The 20,659-nt window shown below is 38.3% G+C and overlaps 1 protein-coding gene across 2 annotated transcripts in view; it reads left to right on the plus strand.

Annotated features, from left to right (window-relative positions):
* DPP6 (dipeptidyl peptidase like 6) overlaps positions 1 to 20,659 on the plus strand; it is a 746,707-nt gene that overhangs the window by 431,159 nt on the left and 294,889 nt on the right. For both annotated transcript variants that reach the window (XM_004430585.3, XM_004430586.3), the window contains exon 4: positions 485 to 579. In XM_004430585.3, the coding sequence (XP_004430642.1) occupies positions 485 to 579 (95 nt within the window). The remainder of the gene's footprint in view (positions 1 to 484; positions 580 to 20,659) is intronic.

The following is a 20,659-nucleotide window of genomic DNA, read 5'->3' on the forward strand; positions in this document are numbered from 1 at the left end:
CAAACATATTCATGACAGCGAAACTGCCAATTCCTCCAGGAGTAGCAAAGGAAGCTGGTGGACAAAATGGAAACCGTTCTGTAGGATATGGATGTAGGTGTATGCATCTGTACATATACAGATTTCACCCCAAAGTTTCAGATAAAAGAAATCGGTCCCTTTAGTACCAGTGTCTTCCACCCCTTATGGTAGCAAGTTTCTTAATCTGCTCTGTGTGTTGACTCTGTGTGTCCTACCCAAGAAAGTTCTAGAATGGTCTAAAGATTTTATGGGTTTATATTGTCAGTGTGTAAAGATTCAGAGAGAAGCTTCACATGAGGTTATATTGAGAACAGCTGTATATATTTCACTGTATTTAAAGGACACTTGGATGCAACTCAGAATATATATATTTTTGGAAGAGGTCAATTCATTTTACATGAGTGTCCATCAAAAGCCTAGATGACTTCCTTGATTTTCATGTTTCTTATTTTTTCTCTTACAGATAAAGAATTCATCTACAGAGAACAGAAAGGAAATGTGATGCTGCAGAACGTTGAAACAAATATTTCTACAGTGTTAATAGAAGGCAAAAAAATTGTAAGTACTCTCTGTAATGACCAGGATAATTTCAGTTTTCCCACCTGCAAGCCAATAAAGCAGAAAATGACTTGAGGTTTCAACTTTTAGTATAGCCGGCAGAAACGATAAACTGGTAATACTCCCGGTATGGGCTGAGCCACTAAAGATAATGTGAAATTGAAACCACACTAATTTAATGAGATGAAAGCAAAGTTTCTTTCCGTGTAGGGGAAATTTCTCTGCAGGTGTTGGAAACAAGTGTTGCATATCATGTATAATTGAAAGATAAAGTCCTAAGGCTTTCCACATTTACAGAACAATTGCAATAACGCACAGGGAAGACTTCGGGAGAACTTGCTCAATCTCGGTTTTTAAAAATACTCATCTCCACATGTGCAGGGAATATTAACTTAGACACTGACTGTACTTACTCTAATGACAGTAAGTGATGTTTATGCTTTAAAACAAGTACTGAGTTGATATGAATGCCACTGCTTTATAATCTGTGAAAACCTGTTTTCCCAAAGATTTAAATGACAAGATTTGGAGTTCATGTACAGTTAAAGATATTTATTAAAAACATTGACTGAGTTATGTACTAAAAATCAATTTAAAGAGAATTAACTTTTTTTTTTTTTACAATATGCTCTTGCTCATTATTAGAAGGTATAAATCTCCAACTTTAGGGAGCTGGTCATTTTCTTGTCCAATACACTGGGAAATCAAAGGAAAAAACTAAGGCGAGTTCTGGATCAGAACAATCATAACACACCTCTGGTGTGAAACACCGGAATCCTAGAATCCTAGAATCCAGGGATTGGAGGAGACTGTGGAAAAAATTAGGCAGTTCCCTGGTTTTACAGCGAAGAACCCTGAGCCAAGTTAGTGAGTGAGCTTTTCAGAGCCCTGCAGCTCCTTGATGACTGGGTGAAGATTCCGGGGGGTCCCTGGAGCCTCCATCCCACGGACAAGAATGGATGGTCCATCTTCACGCCACCCCATCTCTGGACCCATAGAAATGCTGCTCTACATTCTTTTCCCTCCTCAGGAACATTTAACTTGCTATTTGAATTCTTTCATTTCCTTTTTTGGGGGGTGTAAAGATACTTTTTTCTTTTAAAAAATGTTTATTGAGATTTAGTATTAAATGGATCCTGCCCTTTGCATGGACTGTTTGCTGGTGTAAGGGAGGCAGGCAAGGTTGTATTATGGTGTAGTTCCCAAAATGATAGCCTTATTGAATTAAATAGTGTCCTGCAAAGTAAGACGCAAGAAGAATGACTGTAACTGCATTTTTGCATTAGAAAATCATCTTTGGTAGAATTACTCCCCTAAGAAAATCTGATTCAACGTACTTAAAAATCCTGAAGTTGCAGAAATGTTTTTCTAATATTAATCGAGAGGAGAAAATGATCAGACTGTGGCTGAGGGTAAGTACATTTCAGCGTCAGAATGTTGTCGATATTTCCTGTGAGGATGTCAGTGAGTGAGAGCAGGCTGCTGTACATACACCTGCACCTAGTAATGAAATACAAGAATGGAAACTGCCTTCTCTTCCTCAAATCAATAACTTGTGACACATCATATATTTTAACTGAAGTTGTTTTAGCCAAGTAATAAGATGACTTCAGAAATCATGTTAGGTAAAGAAAAAAGCAAGACCTCCTCTTGCAAATTGGCAGGCTTATTCCATATAATGCAATCTTTTTCTTCTTAAAATGTCATTTATTCAATTAAATTATTTAAAACATATTAAAAACATTTATTGAGCACCAAATGTGTACAGCCTGACCAATACTATACAGGATGGTGCCTAGTTTATTCTTGTCTCAAAGCAACGTTTAAATGCTCCTCTAAACAGACCTCAAGAGAAGTAAAAAGAGGAAATGTCATGTAGGCGCCTACATCATAATTTAGAATGCAGAAGCTCCGGATGGAAGTTCTGTTGAGCCGGTTAGTCATTTAAACTTCTTGTGCTTCCATTGTTCCATCTCCAAGTTGAACCTGACGTTTCTTCCGCCAGCCTACAACACGGGCCTCTGTGAGGTCCAGCCGTGGAGTATCTGTCTGCTCTCTGTGTTCTCACGAGGAAGTATTGAGAAAGTGAAGCGCAGTGTTCTGAGGGTCCAGGGTTTGTAGGGTCCTCTGCGCCCGGGAGGATGCGAGTGGGCTGGAGAGAGCAGGAACATGGGACAGTGGCCCCTGGGCATTCTGTCCTTCCTTTCTGATGACTCACCAGGGGGTCTCTTCTTGTTTGAAACCCAGAAGCTTTAAGATTGTTTAAATGATAAAGGCAAGCTGCGGAAAAGAACTGTGCTACATGTGAGGCCAACTGAAATCTTAGGTTGGTCTATGAAACAAACTGAAACTAGTGGACAAATGGAAATGAAGCAGCAAATGCTGAGGTCAGCAGAATTGTAAAATATTAACCTATGACCTTGACCTCTAACCTCATTCTCTTTCTCCAGCCACTAAGAACAGACCCTTCACACACAAGGTCACGTTAGGGTATCCAAGCCCATTTGCCTTCAGCTTCCTCTGGCTCCCTGGCTTCCCATGACCCGCTCTTTCCCGGATGGATCAATGGAAGGGGATACAAATGAATGCAAACACTACCCGATCCAACAGAAAAGCTTTTAAGATAATTGATGATTATGCGAATGCAGAGCTTGTGCCAGACTGGGCTTAGCTGGATGTGTCTCACTTGCCCCAAACAGCTTCCTTTGACCAAAAGTTTTAATTCAGTCGTCCCTTATCATACCTCCAAATGGTAGAAATCAGATCACGAAATATTTCAGAATACCACAAACACTTGAAATTGTGAGTTCATGTCTACATTTAACATTCTATGGTGATTACATCATCGTTCACACTTTTTCTTGAATTCTCTTATTTTTTATATTAATGTTTTTGATATTGGGATATTTTCAGATCCTTATTTGATAGCACATCATATTTGATGGTATATAATAATTCATTTTTAGGAATCATTTATCAAAATATCTTGGTCCCTTTTCTTTATTTTTAATATTTTGAGGTATTCCTTCAGATTTCTACAGAGAATGAAATCACAAGCACATTGTCTCTGAAAGAGCTCCTCTCCCATAACGTCTGCTCCTCAGCTCTAAAGCTCACTGGAGGCAGGTTCTGCCTTTGACTTAATTATGTCTGCTCCACAGTACTTAGCACAGTGACCTGCACTTAGTAGGTGCTTCATAACTGTGTATTTTACGGATGAGTGTAAAGGACAAAACAGAGGCAGGCGGTCTCCCAGGGGCGTCAGTGTGGTGAGAGGTTTGGGGGCGGTTCAGCACTAGGGTGCAACCTCAGGACCTGCCTCCCCACGATGGAACTGCACTCTGCTCAGTAGTGACAGGCCCTCAGGAGAGTCGTATAAGCCCCGTGCACCTCCGTCCTGCCTCTCAGGAGCCTGGTAAGGACTAAGTGAGAGATGTATGTAGCCTGCTGGAATGTGGGCATGAGCCACGTGTTCCAGAGTGTTAGGCTGGACTGGAGAGCCGGGCAGCTCAGGGCTCAGGCCGGATGGGTGAGGTGGTTCTAAGCAGGAAGACACAGAGGATGACCAAGCCAGCAGCAGCAGAGGGTAGAATTGGTGCCACTTGAGTATGGACTCCTTCTCTGTGGGAATCGAGGCCAGGCTGCTTCCCAAAGCAAGGCAGGGTCTTCGAAGCTGGTAATTTATAGCCAGGAGCACTCTCTCAGATTGCTAAAAATAAAGAAAAACTCAAACGTAAACTAACTTTCACTTGAATTACATATGTGATATACCAGCAATTCCAGGACATTATATTTTACTCTTATTTTTAGAATTATTTAAATGTCAATGTATTTTATTTTTGTCCTCCTATAAGACTCTTGACAACAAATTAACAAATTATAAAAAGGCCTTTGTTATATTACGTATCCCATTTTTTCCCTGAAAAGTGAAATGTTACAAATACATCTCATGGATATTTGGACAATGGCTGCCTGGTTCCTGGAAAATCTCATGAATCTTTTCTCTACTGAGTAGAACCTGACTTCTTTCTTCCTTCCCAACCTCCCTCTCTTTCTCTCTCTCTCTCTCTCTCTGCTTCCCTCTCTCTCTTTCTTTCCAGTAGAAGTACATTTAAAATGAACTTAGTAAATTTTGCTGAGCTTAATTAAATAGATTTCATGGGGGCTGTAATTCTTATGGAAGCTTAGCATTATCTTTCTAATTCTTCTAAAACATGATAGAGCAAAAATTCTCACAAGGACAAAGTGTTTAGCCTCTGCTGGAGATTTAGATATTTAAAGCCAGAATAGTTTTTGGAGATTTGTCATCCAAACTTTTCTTTTCTCAGATGAGGAAACCAGGAAGGTCCACAAAGAGAACTTTGGCTTGACCTCCACGTATAGCACTGTTGATCCAACAGACCCCTTCAGGATGATTCACTGTATTGACCCGTGACCTTCACTCTTTATACCCCCTTTTTATTGAAATACCGGTGGTGACAAGCAGTGGGAAGAGTGATACAGTCATTCATTTATCACTTAAGTGGTCCCAGGTATTTGGAAAGAGTGTATCTTGGCAATACACTCAAGATTAATAAAAATATTTATGCATTCTAACTCATTCCAGGGAATTTTTCATAAGTAACCTAAAAAGTAAAAAAAAAAAAAAACAAGTAAAAATACCTGATGCTAGAGAAATAAGATAAGTAAATAAAAATAGATGAGATATGATGTAGCCATTAAAATAATAGTCATGGAGGCTATATAGTGATATGAAAAATATTTATGATGTTAAATTAACACAGAAGAATACGCTATTACACTTACACTTCAGTTAACGACTCTCCCCGTCCTCTGTGTGTGTTGAAAAGGCTAGAAAGTGAACACTGAACTAGGAAAATCGTTCATCTTGGGTGGTAAAATTTTGTATGTTATTTTCCAGTGAGATGATTTCCATAATTGCTGTTTCAATGCCATTTATTCAATAATTTTAATCAGATTTCTAGAAATTCAGCCTCATGTTAAAAAGAGATTAGATTTCCTCCAACCATGAATATGTAAGAGCTGTAGAAGTTTCCTGGAAATGCTTGGAAGAGAAACAAGTAAATAAAAAAAGCATCCTGTTGTTATGCTGCTATCATGTTTTCTCATTTTTTGTGTTGTTTTAATTACTAATCTACTTGTTTTAATTACTTATTTAAATTACTAAATTAACGTTTTAATAAAAAGTCTTTTGTTTCTTTAATTTATGCTCCCCTTTGATTTTAGATAATCATTAGACTATAGAAGTGAATTTTTATCTGTCTTTAAAAATTAATGAATTCTGACTCTTCACAGAGAGGGACATAATTACATGTATTATTAGACGAACTCCAGAATCAAGGAGAGAAATATTGGGCCTTTTTGGCAGAGGAACGCCAGAATTTGGTTGAGATTAGAACTTGGGACCCGTGTTTTTTTTTCACTTCATCCGGTGTATTTGACGTGACTATCAATTTTCACCTGCCCTAATTGTTGCATTCAATTTCCGTGAAGCGCCTCATGTGCGCGGGTTCTCGCCAGCTGGGAGGAAGGAGCGCCTCTTCCTGCGCATCTTCCCGCCTGCTCTCCCTGGAGCCCGGGGGCGACGGCCCGGGACGCAGGGCCCCCCAGGTGCGCGCCGCCTCCCGCCCGCCAGGTGGGAAGCAGCCCGGCCTCCGGCCGCGGACTCTGCCTCCGTTTCCTTCCTGTCACCCTGCCCCCTGCGCTCACTGGCCCATGCTGCCAGACCTGGTTTTTCACAAACTCGAAATCCAGATCTCTGGCTTCTCTTGAGGAAGATCTGGCAGCCCCGAGCCCTGATCTTCTCGCAGGTAGCAGAATTGGGCTGGTGGAGCAGGGAGCAGCTAGCCAGTGCGCAGCGGCACCCTGCTCACGTCTCCCCAGACTCGCCTCTGCGTTTCACCCTCAGGCCGGGAACAGGAGGAGGGCATAACAAGGCGACTTCTTTGCAAGAAGACTGTGAGAAGCCGTGGCGCCCACAGTGTCTGCGTATTCTGAGTTTGTCTCTGTGTCTGGGTCGTCTGTCCGTCCTTTGTCCCTCGGGGTCTTTCTTCTTCTTCCCCTTGTGTGGCAGAGGATCTCTTTCTGTTCCTTTTTCTTTCTTTTCTCCTTTTCTCTCTTTCTCCCTTTTCTTTTCCTACTTCTCTTATTAAAAGATAGAACAGAAAACAAAAGTCATTTTTACCTATTTTTAGTCTAATATTTATTTCATAGGCTCTTTTTTTAGTCGTTGAGTAGAATATTTTACACCTGTGTCTTCAAAGGACCTGAAAAGAAAGAAGTGGCTTAATCTTTCTGTCCCCAAACCTGCTCTTCTCTGTAGGTTAAGGGGAGTCTGATGTAACTCTTCCATCACAGCCATACTCTCTCATTGGACATTAATGATGTCTTCTCTGAGCAAGGCCTTGGAGTGGGTGGGTACAAGGAGTAATAAAACACGGTTTTGACTCTTAGGTAGCTTTTAGCCTAGATCTAAAAGAAGTAACTATTTGAATGAAATATATTCTGCAGTAGAGGCCCCATATGTGATGAGAACAAGGTGAGGAGGGAGAGAGCATCGATGTCAGCGACAGATAAGGGTTTGAAGAGGCAGCGTTTCAGCAGCCCTGACAGGTGACTACAGTCTGGACACGGGGGAAATGGCACCCTGGCAGAGTGAACGGGTGAAGTAATGAACGTTTTGTGGGCAGTGTGGCGAGTCATCTTGTCCTAGTGAGAGTTGTCAGGAGGGGTTGGAATGTTGTGGCTAAAGGCCCAGGGAATAGATGGAGAGCAAGTCGTCAAGAACCTTACTTTGTGGTCTGTCTTTACTCTGCAGGAAACTGGAATGGATAGGATTTTTGAGGACAAGTCTGTGTGCTTTAGGAAAATAACTCTAGACCAATATGAAAGGGGATTTGGAGAAGGAAAAGATTATAGTCAAGGAGCCCAGAGGAGCTGCTTCAGGTCCAGGTGAAGATGAACGAGGTCCTGAGTGAAGGCAGCCACTAGGAAAACATGGAGGGGACTGGGTTCAAGTCACATCATGGAAGTAGAACTGAGAACAATGGCCACATTCTGTGTGCTGGCGGGTGAGATTGAGGCAAGCATCTGTTGTCTAGGGTTTTCAATCTCGGGGACCCGAAGCCAGGGAAGTAATGAGGTATGGAGTGGGAAACCGAGGCTACTTTGAGGAGGAGGATGCTGCAAGGTGGACACAGGATGAATTAACTCATAATTGATATTTGAGTGCTTACGATGAGACCAGAACTATGCTAACACTGTACAAACATTATTTTATTTAATAGAAATCCTTAGGAATCCTGTAAGCAGCAGTACTTGGTTATTCTTACTTTACAAATGACAAAACTGAAGTTTATGAGGTTAAAATACAGGCAGATCTCATTTTATTGTGCTTGGCTTTATTGCACCTCACATACATTGCATTTTTCACAAATTGAAGGTTTGTGGCAACCCTGCATCAAGCAAGTCTATCGGCACCATTTTTCCAACAGCATTTGCTCACTTCATATCTCTGTGCCGCATTTTGGTAATTCTCACAATATTTCAAACTTTTTCGTTATTATTATATTTGTTATGGTGATCAGTGATCTTTGACGTTATCGTTGTAATTGTTTTGGGATGCCACAAACTGCGCCCACATAAGACTGTGAACTTAACAAATGTTGTGTGTGTTCTGACTGCTCCACTGACTGGCTGTTCCCCCATCTCTCTCCCTCTCCTGGGCCTCCCTATTCCCTGAGACACAAGAACATTGAAATTAGTCCAGTTAATAACCCTACAATGGCCTCTAAGTGTTCGAGTGAAAGGAAGAGTTGCACGTCTCTCATTTTAAATTAAAAGCTAGAAATGATTAAGCTTAGTGAGGAAGGCATGTCAAAAGGTGAGATAGGACAAAAGCTAGGCCTCTTGTACCAAACAGTTAGCCAAGTTGTGAATACAAAGGAAGAGTTCTTGAAGGAAATTAAAAGTGCTACTCCAGTGAACTCACAAATGATAAGAAAGTGAAACAGCCTTATTGCTGATAGGGAGAAAGTTTTGGTGGTCTGGACAGAAGATCTAACCAGCCACAACATTGCTGTGTTAATCCAGCCTAATCCAGAGCAAGGCCCTAACTCTTTAATTCTATGAAGCTGAGAGAGGTGAGGAAGCTGCAGAAGAAAAGTCTGAAGCCAGCAGAGGTTGGTTCCTGAGGTTTAAGGAAAGAAGCCGTCTCCATAACATAAAAGTGCAAGGTGAAGCAGCAAGTGCTGATGTAGAAGCTACAGCAAGTTATCCAGAAGATCTAGCTAAGATCATTAGTGAAGGTGGCTACACTAAACAGCAGAGTTTCAATGTAGATGAAACAGCCTTATATTGGAGGAAGATGCCATCTAGGACTTTCATAGCTGGAGAGGAGAAGTCAATGCCTGGCTTCAAAGCTTTGAAGGATTGACTGACTGTCTTGTGAGGGGCTAATGTAGCTGGTGACTTTAAGTTGAAGCCAATGCTCATTTACCATTCTGAAAATCCTAGGGTCCTTAAGAATTATGCTAAATCTATTCTCCCTGTGCTCTATAAATGGAACAACAAACCCTGGATGACAACATATCTGTTTACAACACAGTTTACTGAATATTTTAAGCCCACTGTTGAGACCTACTGCTCAGAAAAAAATATTCCTTTCAAAATATTACTCCTCATTGACAATGTACCTGGCCAGCCAAGAGCTCTGATGGAGATGTGCAGCGAGATTAATGTTGATTTCATGCCTGCTAACACAACATCCATTCTGCAGCCCATAGATTGAGGAGTAATTTCGATTTTCAAGACTTATTATTTAAGCAATACATTTCGTAAGGCTACAGCTACCATAGATAGTGATTCCTCTAATGGATCAAGACAAAGTAAATTGAAAACCTTCTGGAAAGGATTCACCATTCTAGATGTCATTAAGAACATTCATGATTCATGGGAAGAGACCAAAATATCAGCTTTAACAGGAGTTTGGAAGAAGTTGATTCCAACCTTCATGGATGACTTTGAGGGGCTCAAGGCTTCAGGGGAGGAAGTAACTACAGATGTGGTGGAAATAAGAAGAGAACTAGAATTACAAGTGGAGCCTGATGATGTGACAGAACTGCTACAATCTCATGATCAAACTTTAACAGATGAGGAGTTGCTTCTTATGGATGAGCAAAGGAAGTGGTTTCTTGAGATGTTATCTACAAACAATTGTAAAGATTGTTGAAATGATGACAAAGGATTTAGAATGCTATATAAACTTGGTTGATAAATCCGTGGCAGGGTTTGAGAGAATTGACTTCAATTTTGAAAGACGTTCTACTATGGGCAAAATGCTATCCAATAGCATCGCATGCTACAGAGAAATCATTAGTGAAAGAAGAGTCAACCGATGCAGCAAACTTCATTGTTGTCGTATTTTTAGAAATTGCCACAGCCACCCCAGCCTTCAGCAGCCACCACCCTGGTCAGTCAGCAGCCATCAACATCGAGGCAAGACCCTCCACCAGCAAAAAGACTACAATTCACTGAAGGCTCAGATGACGATTAGCATTTTTTGGCAGTAAGGTATTTTTTAATTAAGGTATGCACACTATTTTTTTTTAGACATAATGCTATTGCACACTTAATAGACTACAGTATAGTGTAAACAAAGCTTTTATATGCACTGGGAAACCAAAAAATTCCTGTGACTCATTTTATTGCAATATTCGCTTTATTGCGGTGGTCTGGAACCGATCCTGCGTATCTCTGAGGTGTGCCTCTAGCTTTTCCTGAGCCCACTCTCACATAGCTGGTAGCCGAGGGTCTTGGGAACCGAACTCAGCTTTGTCTAAGTCCAAACTAAAGTATTTCTAGATTGCATAAAGGATCCAGCTGCAGCCTTTGCTCCCACAGTGTTCAGACAGGATCGAAGCTAGCATCCCACGATTGAGGGTGCCACAGCTTCAAATGTCTTGTTCATACCTGTTACATTTCCCAAGATTACTCCTGCAGGCCACTGCATGTGGCCCTAAAATAAAGATTAGAGATGCAAAATATTGAGTCAGGTTAGCCTTAATGCAAAAAATGCTGATGCAACTTAGTGCCCTGGAATTATCTATTTTCAAGGTTAGAGAGAACCCAGCTTGTGAAACCATCTGGAAACTTTTTTCAGTGGAAGGTCTTTAATCATCCTTTCACTCCCTTCAGTAGCAACTGCATTTTCAAGTTTTCTCTGTCTCTCACAACGAGTGCTGGGAGCGGTGCCTGGGTCTGTCTGATTCCGAATTAAACGATATTTAGGTGAATGAAGGGCCCAGATGCAGCCTGTGGCTACGTGCTCACGAGTGCCACCAGGTCCACGCGTTCCATTCTCCCAAACTGACTGGGCAGGGAGACATTACGATCGTCCACGTATTTTAAGTTTGATGTACGTTCCCGTGGAGCTGCACAGAGTGTCCTCCTATAACTCATTTCATCTTTCAGTGTTTGGCTTTTGTTTTATCATTCCTAGTCTTGTATATTTAGTTCTTTTTTTCCTTTATGAGGAGATTGTTTTCACAGGACAGCCTACGGATATATTTGTGCTTTCTACTCTTCATTTTCCTTCTACTACTTGATAATTTGGAGCATTCTGTCATTTTATATCTCTTTCTCCCACTAATAGCCACCTTTCTTTCTCTGCATTTATAATCACATACATATTTGTCTATTACATGAAAACAAGAAACCAACCCTTTAGATACATGTCTCACCAGAAACATACCTAAAATTTTATATATATGGGATCATCATACATGTACACCAATATTTTTTGAAGTCACAATAATGTTATTAAAAAATTGTCGTATTGATTATAACTAAATAGCCCCGAATAATGCAAAATATAAATCAATCTCATTAGTGAGTATAAATGCAAAGCTTATAAATAAAATATTGACAAGTAGAGTTCAGTCATGTATGAAAATCATAATATGATCTGAACAAGTGAGATGTAATCATGACAACAGCATTAAATACCAGGAAGTCAATCAATAAAATTCATTACAACTACAAAATAACAGAAAAATCTTCATGATTTTATCACAAGATGCTGAAAGGGCATCTGATAAAGTTTATCAGCAACTCCTAATAAAAATTCTAAGTAAGGGGCTGGCCCTGTGACGTAGCGGTTAAGTGTGCGTGCTCCGCTGCTGGCAGCCCGGGTTCGGATCCTGGGCGCGCACCAACGCACCGCTTGTCAGGCCATGCTGTGGCAGCGTCCCATATAAAGTGGAGGAAGATGGGCACGGGTGTTAGCCCAGGGCCAGTCTTCCTCAGCAAAAAGAGGAGGATTGGCATGGATGTTAGCTCAGGGCTGATCTTCCTCACAAAAGAAAAAAAAAAAAAGTGAATAAATACAGACTTTACTTAAAAAAAAAAATTCTAAGTAAGATAAGAATGAAAAACTGTTTAAATATGATATAAAGACTATTTACCAAGAACCAACTAGCAGTGAAAACCATTCTAAATGGCAAACAATAAAGCCATTATAATTATACTCAGGTAGCAGGCAGGAATACTCACCAGCACCATTAATATTTAATATGTTCTTGGAGATAGTGGAAAATGCAGTATACAAGCAAACTAAATGATTGGAATAGGAACTAGAAAATAAAAGAAACAATAGTATCTCTTTTTCTGTTAATAGAATTCCATCCTTAGAAAACCTAAAAGACACTAGTTAAAAAATATATTGTAATTAATAAGAAAATGTCTTAATATGGCTGAATATGAAAAATATATAAATAAATCAATAACTTTTCTCTTCATTAACATTAGTACCTAGAAGTGGAAATGGAGAAAATATTCCATTCACCATAAGAACAAAAACTATAAAGAGACCTAGAATAAATCTAAGAACAGCATAAGGCTTAGAGTAAAGAAAACTATAATCTCATTGAAGATTTGAAAAAACTTAAAGATATATTATATTACATCTCAGATAAGACAATATTAAAAATGTTAATTCTCTTAAAATTGATATCAAATTTTAATATGGTCTTAATTAGAACTTTGAAAAATATCTAGTATTGAACATTTTAAAAAATATCTTAATTGTCATATTAAGAATAAACACCTAAATGTAGCCACAAAAAGTTTGAAAATGTATAGTAATGTGAACTCCTTTACCTGATATCAAACAAATAATAAAGACATTGTACTCAACTCAGTAACAATAATAGCTCACACTTTTGAGTACTTGCTATGCACCAGGCATTGTAATTACTTCATTGAATTTTCACATCAACCATGGGGTAGGTACAGATATTATCTCCATTTTACAGAGGCGGAGAAGATAAGAAATTTTCTAAATTTCACACAGTAAACAGTGTAAGCAGAATATGAATCACAGGCTCTTTGAATCCATGTGCAAGCTTAAAATCATCAAGTTTTGCATAGGAATAGCATAGAAAGCAGTGAAGGAATAAAGAATTCAGAAATGTGTTCCAATATAAATGAGTATTTGATATATGAAAAACGGGGGAAATGATGACATAATTAGAAAACAATGCTGGCATAACTAACTCTTTATCTACAAGGAAATAATGTCTCATTTCACAAATATATAAAATTAAATTCCATTTGGAGTAAAGGATTAAATGTTAAAAAGAATCCATCATTTGGTTTGGCACGAAGGAGATAAATTTTTAAAAATATGAAATCCAGAAGCTATATGAAAAGATAGCCCTATTTAACTTACCATATAAAAATTTTCAATTTTAAAATTAAAAAAAGCAAAACCCATAGATAAATAGTGGCCAATATTTGCATCTAGGTAACAGATAAAAGGCTAATATCTACAGTGTACAAAGAATTCTTCTAAATTGATCAGAAGAAGACAAATAATCTAATAGAAAATGGACAGAAGTATTGCAGGAATAGCCCTCAGGCAAACCCAAAAACAAGGTCTGCTTTGCTTGGGAAATTTATCTTTGATTCAAATAGTCTTGGAGCAAATGTTTAGGAAAGTGCTAGGTGGTTTTTGTATACACTATTTGCACCTGGTGAAAAGGTGGGTGTACAGCCTGTATTTTCCACAACCACGGGGGGCATGGGAACTGCGATGGTCAGAATATGTATGGAACCATACCTAAGCATGGCAGTGACAAGCTTCTCAAAGAGCCTAATGAAATTCCTACTGTCCCAGTTGGTATCATTAGCAGCTGACCTTCCATCAAGGAATGTGACCTATAGTGATTTCTAAGTGTAGAAAGTTACATTCTTTTTGCTGGTTTCTGTTGGTATTATCTTCATATTGCTAACATTATTGCCACTCTTGTAAACAACCAAGGATATATTTATTCATTTATTCAACAAACATTTATGGAGCATTTCTTATGTGCCAGTCACTGTTAGGCACTGGGAATATAGGTGTGACAAAACAAACTAAAATTCTTATCTGGACATTTGGTCCTGGCCATGAGAGTATAATATGATCAGAATTATCCTCCTAACATAAACAACTGTTAATCAGGACAAAATATAGGGAAAAAAAAAATTTCATACATTGGCAAGCAGGCAGTTCACACCTATGATATCTGAGAAAAGGAAAACAAATTAAATGAGCCCAACCATCGCTTGAGCTTTCTGCATGAATGTTATTAATAGACTTCAGCACAAGGAGGAAATCGCAAGTCCTTCAGTCTTGCTGAGTTAAGGAGACGGATCAGAGTTTGGGGGGATGAAAAGATGGTGACAATTTATGAGACACGGTACCCAAGAGGAGGAAGCTAACTAGAGAATACTTGAGAAATTTGCATAGGGTTCCCTTTGAGACTTTGGTTAATTATTGATCTTTATTTCTAAAGAGTGAAACGCTACAAGGCAGGACAAAATAAATTTCCAAGTAAAGAACAATTATGGGACCCTATAAGAGGAAAATTCCCAGAGCTCATACATTGCCAGAAATCACTTAAGTTTCTCCTTGTCATGAGATATTAAATAGAGACTTCAAAAGAGCAACCTCTTAGGAGTGAGGCTTAATTAGCCATAAAATTATGGCTGTTGAAGAACAGCCTTTAAAACTCTTAAAAACAAACCTTGAAAGAATCAAATTAATCCATAAATAATTAACTGTCTGTCATAAGAAATCTAACATTTTTTGAAGGAACACAAAAAATCCAAGACGCAGCAAGAGAAAATTCTAAATATCTGGTGTCAGTTTTTTTGAAAATTACTATATATACAAGGAAGAAGAAAAATATGATGCATAATGAAGAGAAAAGTCAGTTAATAGAAACAGACCCACAAATAACAGAGATAATAGAGTTAGCAGAAAAAACATTAAAACTGCTAAGATAAATACGTTCTAAATGCTCAAGGATATAAAGGAAACCATGAGCATGATGATAAGAGAAACTGAAGACTGTAAAATGTCCAAATAAAATTTCTAAAGATGAAAAAGAAAATTTAAAAATTTAAAAATCTCTAGATTAACAGCAGATTAGACACCACATAAGGAAAAAAACCCCCTAAACTTTAACTAATAGCAAGAGAATCTATCCAAAGTGAAGAACAGAAAGGAAAAAAGACTTTAAAAACTTGAATGGAGCCTCAATGACTTATTGGACAATATAAAGTGAACTAATATACTTATTTTTAAGCCCTAGAAAGAGAAGAGAGAAAAGAAGACAAAACAAATTTTTGAAAAATAATGACTGAATTTTTTAAAAATTTGATACAAAAACTCAATAAACCCTATGCATAATAAACAAGAAAACCACAGCAAAACATATGATAATCAAGTTTTGAAAACCAGTGAGAACTAGAACACCTTAATGGCAGCCAAAGGAAAGAGGCATATTATATATAGAAGAACAAACATAACAATGACAGCAGACTCTTCACCTCACACTATATCAGATAAAAGGTTGGATCCACATAATAGAATGATAAGTGCCAGGAACGATAAATATGGTCAACGTGTGGCTAGGCTTCTGGGGGAAACTTATGGAAAACAAATTAACTAGTCCTGAAAAAATACACCCATCTTTTTATAAAAGGGTCTGATGAGTGTGGTGAAATATGTCCAGCTCCTCTTAATGTAACCTTATGTAAGACTTCTGAACCTTTTCTCCTAAACATTGACACAAAAAACACAAACATGTACACATAAAATCTTTGGGACATGTTATAACTTTCTTGAACATGAAACACAGAGTTAGAAATGTGATACAATATGGGGTGAAAAATAACTGCAGTATAAAAGACAGATTTTCCTTATGGCCACGTATTCCTTAGGTCCACAAGCTCCTCTTATTACTCCTAGAGGATTTTAAGATCAGTTTTAAAAAGCAAGACCCAATTATAAGCCATTTGTGATTTCTACTTTAAATATAAAGGCATAGGTCAAAAATAAATGGATGTAAAAAGATATATGATTCAAACACAAGGAAAATAAAGCTTTAATGGCTATTTTAATATCAGACAAAGTCAACTACAGAACAAGGAATATTACCGGAAATAAAAAGGAGCATTTCATAATGATAAAGCAGTCAGTGCACTAAGAAGACATAAGAATCCTGAAGGTGTATGCTACTGGCAGTAGAGCTACAACATGCGAAGCAATAATTGGTTGAACCCAAAGCAGAGATGGACAAATCCACAATTACAGTTGGAGATTCCAACAGTCCTCTCTGAGTAATTGATAGAACATGTAGAAAAAAGATTGGTAAGAATGTAGAAGTCTTGAAAACACTATTAACCAACGGACCTAATTGATGTTTGTAGGTTACACCACTCATCAACAGCACCTATGGGTTCTTTCTGAATGCACATGGACTATTCACCAAGACAGATCATAGTCTGGGCTGTTAAGCAAGTCTCAATATATTTCGAAGTTTGGAAATTATACAAAGTGTGTTCTCCAACACATACAAAATTAAACTAGAAATCCATAGCAGAGAAATATCTGGACTATATCCTGAGGATTGGAAATTAAACAACATACTTCTAAATGACAAACCAGCCAAAGAAGAAATCAAATGGAAATTAGATAATATTTTGAAATGAAGGAAAATAAAAATACATAATATCAAGATTTATGGTACACAGCTAGGTAGTGCCTAAATGGAAATTTAGGGCTTTAAGTGCTCTTATTAGATCTAAGCTTTCACCTTAAGAAACTAGGAGAAAAAGAAAAGAAGAGAAATTAAACCTAATTACACAGAAGGAAAGTAATAAAGAGAAGAAATCAACCACATAGAAAAGAAAAAAGTAATAGAATAAAATCAAAGCTGGTTTTTGGAAAAAGTCAATAAAATTGATCAAGAACAAAGATAAAGAACAAAATCATGAACCAATATCATGAACAGAGGAGGGGCCGGCACTACAGATATTAAAAGGATAATAGAAAATACTTAGAAGAGCCTGATGTCAATAGATTGGACAGCATAAATGAAATGAATAGATCCTTGAAAGACACAAATTTTCACAGTTCACTGAAAATGAAATAGGTAACTTGAATAGTCCTGTATTGACATCAAAGTCAAATTAATAGTTAAAAAGCTCGACATATAGAAAACTCAAGGTGCAAATGGCTTCACTGGTGAATTCTACCAAACATTTAAGGAAAAAATAATACCGATTCCACACAAACTCATAAAACAGATAGAAGAGGAGGAACTACTTCCCAAGTCATTTATTAGGCCAGCAGTATCTTGAAATAAAAACCAAACAAAGATATTACCAGAAAAGAAAGCCACAGAGCAGTTTCCCTTATGACACAGGAGCAAAAATCTTCAATGAAATATTAGCAAGTTGAGTCTAGCAAAAGTGTAATACATCACGGCCACATAGAGTTTATCCCAGGAATGCAAGTTTGGTTTAACATTTGAAAATCAAACAAGGTAATTTACCATACTGACAGACTAAAAAAAGCAAAACACCATAATCATCTCAATAAAGGCAGAAAAAGCGTTTGAAAAATTCAACACTCATTACGAAATTCAGCATTAATTATAAAAACTCTGAGCAAACTTTAAATAGACAGGAACATCTTTAACCTGGTAAAGGGTATCTACAAAAACTTCTACCACTAAGATACTAGATAGTGAAGAGTGTACGCCTTCTCCCTGAGATCAGGAAAAAGGCGAGGTGTCCACTCTTGTGACCTCTTATACTGGCAGTTCTCTGGAGTGTAATGAGGCTATAAAAAGAAGCAAAAAGCATCCTGTTAGGAAGAGAAGAAAAAAAAACTGTCTTTATCCACAGAAAATATGATTATGTAGAAAATTCTAAGGAATCTACAAAACAAAAATACCCATTAGAACAGTTAATGAAATTTAGCAAGCTTGCAGAACATAAGGTTAAGCTACCAAAATCAATTATATTTCTGTATGTTAGCAATAAACAATTGGAATTGAAATTATAATATACACGTATATTTTATATATACAAAACATTAATAATACTAAGTACTTAGGGATAAATTAAACAAAATATAGGCAAGACCTGTATACTAAAAACATGGCTGAGAAAAGTTAAAGATTAAAAAAAAAAAACCCTCCTTTCAAAGAGCTTACATTCTAGTGAGGGGGCCAGGCAATAAATAAGATAAATAAGTAAATTTATATAAGTAAAATATGTATTATTTTAGATAATGATTAAGCCTAGGGAAATAAGAGAAGTGGGTTATGAGAAATTGGAGGCCAGCTGGTTAAAACTTCTGGATATCATGGCCATTGAAGGACATGGAAGGCCTCACTTAATAGGTGACTTTTGAGACAAGCTGAAAAGGATGAAAGTCCAGAGCATTTCAGGCAGAGAGAAGAGCAGTCACAAAGACCGTGAGACGCGTGTGCCCGGCTTGCTCTGGGAAGGTGTAGACACTGGTTTGGCTGGAGTGAAGGAGACTGCGGCGTCGTAGGAGATGGGACCAAGAGCTAACGGGGCCAGGTGGGGCTAGTGCTCAGTCAAAACTTTGGCTTTTACTGTGCATGTGATGGAAGCTGTAGGAGGGCTTCAAGCAAGGAGCAATTGATGATTTATATATTTAAAAGACGGCCCTGACCACGTGGCTAGAATAGACTGCAATGGGGCAAGGACAGAACCTGCGGACGCAGCTGGAAGTGATTGCAATAGTCAAGAAAAAGGGCCCATGCCTTAGACTAGCATGGTGGCAGTGGGGAAGAAAGAGCGTGGTTCTGAATATACTTTGACGACAGACCAACAGCATTTTCTGATCAACTGGATGTAAAGAGTGTAAGACAGAGAGAAAGAGAAAAGACAGCTAAGAGTTTGGCTCAGGCAGGTGAGTGAATGGAGTTGCTACAGCTGGGATGAGGAAGAAGGGAACAGGAGATGGAGGGAGAGGAGATGGAATCAGAGAAACGAAGGGAAGCAGCAGCAAAAGGTCATGAAAAGAAGCAGCGAGGGAGGGAGGAGGAAGCCAGGTGAGTGTGTGTCCTGGAAGCCAGGTGAAGACAGGGTTTGGGGGAGGAGAAAGTGACAATTGTGCCAAGTAAGATGAGAGCTGAGAAATTATCATGACATGTAGCAGAGTGAGTCTCTGGTAACCTCGAGAAGAGGAGTTTTGGTCCAGTGGGAGTGAAAACATGATAGGAATGAGCTTAAGAAAGAATAGGAGAAAAGTCGGAGCATGGAAAATACTTTGAAGGAGCTATGAATAGACAGTTTTCTAAAGATAAAATCCACATTGCCTAAAACACATCCAATGAGGATCAAATGTACCCATTAGCAGGGAAACGTAAACTAAACTATCAACGAGGTACCGCTTTACACCCTTCAGAGGGTCAAAATGGAAGAAAATACAGTTAATACTACTGCTGCCAGAGAAGGGAAGAAAGGATGCATTCATACATTGGTAGTGGGAGTGTTAATTCCAAAAACAGTTTTGAAAAGCAATTTGGCAATGTCTACTTAAATTTTTTAAAAACTTGTAAATCATCAATCCCACCCTTAGATACCTAGTCGATAAAAAAATTAAAATAACCACACACACACCAGTAAAGATACATGGACGAGGATGTCTGTTATAATATTGTGCATAGTAACAGCAGACTGGAAACACATCACAGTGTGTCCTCATCATTCACAGCTTCCATATTTGCAGATTTGCCTGTGTGCTAAAGGTTATTTGTGACTCCCAAATTAATACCTTTTCAGTCATCCTCAGACATGTGCGTAGTGTCAAAAAATTTGAGTTATCCACTGCCTTCTGGCATCAGCTCATACTGTAAACAGGTGTTCTTTTTGTGGTCCACGTTGTGCCACGTTTTTCACATTTTTGTGCTTTTTGTTGGTGATTATGCTGTTTAAAATACCCCCCAAGAATAATGCCAAGGTGCTGTCTGGTGTTCCTCAGCACAAGAAGCTGTGCTGTGCCTTACAGAGAAAACGTGTTAGATGAGCTTCATTCAGGCACGAGTTATAGTGCTGTTACCTGTGAGTTCAGTGTTAATTAATCAACAACACTTATTCAAGAAGATGTCTTTAAACAGAAACACATGTAAGAGAAGGTTATGTATTGAGTGGTTGAAAAAACCAGAGGCTCACAGGAACGGAGCCCTGAATCTCCCATAGAAACAGCATGGTTCAGTATTCACTAATTCAGTGTTTGTGGAGACTTTCTAGAACATAGCTACTATGAATAATAAGAATCAACTGTAATTACCCTTTAGTAAAGACTGAGTAAATTAAAGTATGTCTGCACCATAGAAAATTATGCGAGCTTTAAAGATCACTAATTCAAGCTAAACCAATTGCTTTAGTCATTCCCTTAACTTACTGTTGCACGAGAAAACTAAGGTGAGAGATGTGTAAGGTGACGTCATTTTTAGCTGGGTTATACATCTGTGTGCTTGCATGTGGTTGTATGATCATTTGTAGAGTGAAACACACCCAGTTGACAATAGAGGGCCCTTTTGAGTGGGTATGGGGGTCTGTGCAGTAGAGAGTGAGTGCAACAGAGAAAGTGGGGCAAGGTGAAGGGAAACAGCATTTTTGATGATTTCATTTATGTAAAATTACCTGTATACTGTGAAGAAATTTGAAGGAAAAAGTGACAGTTAGT

This window comes from Ceratotherium simum, chromosome 1, assembly GCF_057802395.1.
Source record: "Ceratotherium simum simum isolate JZ-2026a chromosome 1, ASM5780239v1, whole genome shotgun sequence".
Taxonomy (NCBI): domain Eukaryota; kingdom Metazoa; phylum Chordata; class Mammalia; order Perissodactyla; family Rhinocerotidae; genus Ceratotherium; species Ceratotherium simum.